Genomic DNA, 4833 nt, shown 5'->3' with positions numbered 1-4833 from the left:
ATCAGTCCTTATAATGAAATGCCCTCCTTGGAGATAGTGTCTCCATCTATCCACTGCTGATAGTACTGCCATGAATTCCTTCTCATAGGTAGATAACCCAAGGTGTTTTGGGGCCAAAGCTTTGCTGAAATAAGCTAAGGGTCTGCATTCTTGCATAAGTACAACCCCCATACCAGTAGAGCAAGCATCAGTCTCTATGATAAATGTTTTAGAGAAATCAGTCAGTGCTAATACAGGTGCAGTACACATGGCTATTTTAAGTGCTTCAAAAGCAGTTGTAGCTTCTTCAGTCCATTGAAATGAATTTTTCTTTAGCAAGTTAGTTAAAGGCCTGCTGATAATTCCATAGTTCTTCACAAACCTCTTGTAGTAACCTGTAAGTCCCAAAAATCCTCTTAGTGATTTAAGTGACTTAGGAGTTGGCCACTTAGTCATAGCATCAATCTTTGCTGGATCTGTGGAAACACCTTGACCTGTGATAATATGGCCTAGGTATTCCACCTTGTCCTGCCCAAAAGAGCACTTAGACATTTTGGCATAAAGTTGCTCCTTCCTCAAGATTTCTAACACCATGTTAAGGTGGGCAGTATGTTCTTGGATAGTGGCACTGTACACTAATATATCATCAAAAAACACTAATACAAAGTGTCTTAAATGGTTTCTAAACACATGGTTCATTAGGCTTTGAAAGGTGGTTGGAGCATTAGTCAAGCCAAATGGCATGACTTTGAACTCATAATGGCCCAAATGAGTTCTAAATGCTGTTTTGTATACATCCCCTTCAAACATCCTAATTTGATGATAGCCAGCCCTCAAGTCTATCTTAGAGAATACACAGGACCCATTCAACTCATCTAACAAATCATCTACTACAGGAATAGGAAATTTGTCCTTGATTGTCATCTTGTTAAGCTCCCTATAATCCACACAAAACCTCCAGCTACCATCCTTCTTCTTAACCAATAAAACTGGTGAGGAGAAGGGGGAATGGCTAGGTTGAATTATGCCATTGTTCATCATGTCCTTGACCTGTTTTTCAATCTCATTTTTTTTGAAAAAAATTGTATCTATAGGGTCTAATGCTTACTGGTAATGTGTCAGGCTTCAAGGGAATGAAGTGATCATGCTTTCTCTGAGGTGGAAGTGTCTTTGGTTCAGCAAAAACATCAGGGAAGTGTTGTATCAGCTGGCTAATCTCCTCAGGTAATTTTTATTCCTCCTGCACCTCTGTGGCTGTTAATGTGAACAAATGAGCCCATAAAGTGTGACCCTTCTTGAGTAGATTTTTCATGCCATGTGCAGTCATGCTTTTTAATTCTGCCTGATGGTATATGCCCTTTAGTTCTACCCTTTTTCCCATGTGAGTTACTTGCACCTTGTACTCCACAAAGTCCAACAAAACTGGGTTATGGCTCCTCATCCAATCACCCCCAAGCACCATGTCATTTGCCCCTATTCTAATAAGTCTTACTGAGTCTGTGAACTCTATGCCATGAATCTTCCATTTGAAATTAGGGCAAATATGTAGGCTCATTATCTGATTCCCATCAGCAACAGTAACCCTCATAGGGATAGCCTCTTTGATCACACACCCAATTTTCTTAGCAGTCTCCAGATCTAAGAAACTATGGGTACTACCAGAATCCAATAATATGATCAAGCTATTCTTCTTGTTTTCACCCTTCAATCTGATGGTGTTTGGCATTTCAGTGCCAGACAAGGCATTCAAACAAATTTCCCCATCAATTACTTCTCCATATTGAAATGCAGCATTCAGTTCCTCTTCAGTTGGTTCTGTGCAGAACCTTCCTGTAACTGCTTCACCTTGTTCTTCCTCAGTTGGTTCTATGTTTGCTTCCATAGAATTGAGTTGCTTGGTTTTGCACTGGTGACCTGGATAATACTTCTCTCCACACTTGTAACATAGGCCTTGAGCTCTTCTAGTTTCAAACAACTTATTACTCACATTACCCCCATTTGTTCCTCTATTGTAATTAGTGTTTCCACCAGTGTTAGAATTTGTTCCTCTGCTCCATGGTATTTTATTCCTTCTGTCAGCAGATTCAAGAACCTTCTCTTGGTGCCTAGCCTTCTCAACAGCCTTCATAAAAGAGTAAGGTTCTAACAACTTAACTGTGTTCCTTATGTCTTCCTTCAACCCTTCAATCAAAAATTCTAGGAAGAACTCTTCAGGAATTGTAGGATTTCTAATTAATACCCAAGCCTTTAACTCTTCAAATTTCTCCAAGTATTCATTTACAGTTCCCTTCTGTTCTATATTGTAATTTCACTGAATTGTAGTGAAGAACTATTATCAATAAAATTCCCTTTGATTCGACATTTCAATTGTTGCCATAATTTCATAATTCCATTGTCAATTCATTACACTTATATACAAGTTAGTGTAAAAATCAATTAATTTTTAACCGGTTATAGTAGATTATTTAGTTGACTTTTGATGTTACCAAATCAGGGATTACTTTAGACACTTACCTATTATTTCATTATATATCCCTTTTAATCTGACAATAAAAAAACTATACATCATCAGTGTATAGATTTTTTAATACTCTTATTTGATTAGATGAAGGAGGTTGTGAAAGAATTTAACAAGTTTATCCAATTCCTTATCTTAAGCTCAGAGTGAACTGGTTTCCTCACCAGTCAGGAATGTCATATTCCTGATTTTTAAGAATTTTTTTTGAAGAGAAATTATTTAACCAACCCGGTGCACTAAGCTCCCGCTATGCGCGGGGTCCGGGGAAGGGCTGGACCACAAGGGTTTATTGTACGCAGCTTTACCATGCATTTCTGCAAGAGGCTGTTTTCACAGCTCGAACCCGCGACCTCCTGATCACATGGCAACAACTTTACCAGTTACGCCAAGGCTCCCCTTCAAATTATTTAACCAACCAAACATGAAAATTCGAAAAGTTGGAACACATCATAATCCATACCAAAAGCACCTGTACATACTACAAAATCTGAATACTTTCCCTGAAAAAATTGTGCCCATTTTTCTACTCAACGGCAACACTCATGAAAAACTCTTCGCATTTAGCTAGTCTTTTCTTCCTCTTGATCATAGCTTTTGTGCACAAATCGTCCAGCTCAGAAATTATCAATCCATCCAAAGCCAAACAAATTTCATGGAAACCTAGAGCTTTTGTATATGAAGGATTTCTTACGGATGAAGAATGCAATCACTTGATATCTCTTGCGAAATCGGAGCTGAAGAGATCGGCTGTGGCAGATAATGAGTCTGGAAAAAGTAAGCACAGTGAGGTTAGGACGAGCTCCGGGATGTTCATTTCCAAAGCTAAGGATCCTATTGTCTCTGGGATAGAGGATAAGATAGCAACTTGGACCTTTCTACCCAAAGAGAATGGAGAAGAAATACAAGTACTACGATATGAGGAGGGGCAGAAATATGAGCCGCACTATGATTACTTTGTAGACAAGGTTAATATCGCTCGAGGTGGACACCGCGTGGCCACTGTACTTATGTATCTCACGGATGTTAAAGAGGGAGGTAAGACTGTCTTCCCTAAAGCAGAAGGATCTCCTCGCCGTAGGTCAATGGCAGCAGATGACAGCTTGTCTGAATGTGCAAGGAAGGGCATATCAGTGAAACCACGGAAAGGAGATGCCCTGCTTTTCTATAGTCTTCATCCAAATGCCACTCCTGATCCTATTAGTCTCCATGGTGGGTGCCCTGTCATTCAAGGTGAGAAATGGTCAGCAACAAAGTGGATTCATGTGGATTCCTTTGACAAAATTGTTTCCGATGGAAATTGCACCGATGCTGATGAGAATTGTGAGAGATGGGCTGCTTTCGGGGAATGCACCAAGAATCCAGAGTACATGCTGGGAAGTGCAGGCCTTCCAGGATATTGTCGGAAGAGCTGCAAAGCATGTTAACTTATTATGCTTCTCTCTCCCACTAAATCAACTTAGAGACAGTGCCAGTACTTTGGTTTAGTTCTTTGTATTGTATCTTCCAAGCTGTCTTGTCCATCCTTTAGTTATTGTCACGCCCCGAACCTGGGCCTGGACATAACACGGCACCCGGTGCCTGACTGCATGTGACCGAGCGAACCAACTGGCTGACTGAATCAACATGTGATATCAAAACATAACTGAATATGGAAACAACTAAACACATGATGATATACTAAAGGTCTGGCTGAAATCATAATGCGGAAATACTTAGACAATCTGAAATATATCTGACTGTAGCCAACATGTCTAAACCAAAACGATTGAACAACTGCCAACAAGGCTAACATAATAAATATCTGACTGTCTGAACTGTGTCTATGAAGCCTCTGAGAGTACTGAATAATAGAGTTGTCTATAAACTGAAATAACTGGATAGCTGACAACGCCCCGAAGGAATGTGGGGCTCACCAGTAGCTGATATGTGCACTCCTAATTAGCTGAGTCGTCAACCTGTGTATCGTTACCTGCATCGCGAGATGCAGACCCCCAAGCAATAAAAAGGGACATCAGTACATTTGAATTGTACTGGTATGTAAAGCAACTGAAGCAATTAAAATACTGAAACTGAAACTGAAACTGATAACTGTAACTGTAATAGCAAGGAAGTAGAGATATGAATACTCCCTGCTCTGTATCTGAATCATCTGTATTATCTGTGTTTGTATATGTGGGGCCTCGGCCCAGTAATAAATGCATGCTATGGCCTCGGCCTAGTAGTGCGTCAGTCAATGGCCTCAGCCATGTATACGTATACACAAGACTGTGCTGTGCCCTCGGGCAAAATCACATATGTATAATTATGGTTAATTAATAAGGACTGAGACCATAACA

The 4833-nt window shown here is 40.1% G+C and overlaps 1 protein-coding gene across 1 annotated transcript; it reads left to right on the top strand.

Moving 5' to 3' along the window:
• The first annotated feature begins 2975 nt into the window (after positions 1 to 2975).
• On the top strand, positions 2976 to 4023 carry LOC132640288 (probable prolyl 4-hydroxylase 4). The gene has a single exon (XM_060356813.1). The coding sequence runs from the start codon at positions 3040 to 3042 to the stop codon at positions 3919 to 3921; it is 882 nt and encodes a 293-aa protein (XP_060212796.1). The 5' UTR covers positions 2976 to 3039; the 3' UTR covers positions 3922 to 4023.
• Positions 4024 to 4833: the final 810 nt, after the last annotated feature.

Source organism: Lycium barbarum, chromosome 5 (assembly GCF_019175385.1).
Source record: "Lycium barbarum isolate Lr01 chromosome 5, ASM1917538v2, whole genome shotgun sequence".
NCBI classification, from domain to species: Eukaryota; Viridiplantae; Streptophyta; class Magnoliopsida; order Solanales; family Solanaceae; genus Lycium; species Lycium barbarum.
This window is presented reverse-complemented; position numbering and strand designations above follow the sequence as displayed.

What these genes read in the sequence shown, in the direction of transcription:
- LOC132640288 (XM_060356813.1), top strand. Translation starts at nt 3,040, where the DNA reads ATGAAAAACTCTTCGCATTTAGCTAGTCTTTTCTTCCTCTTGATCATA.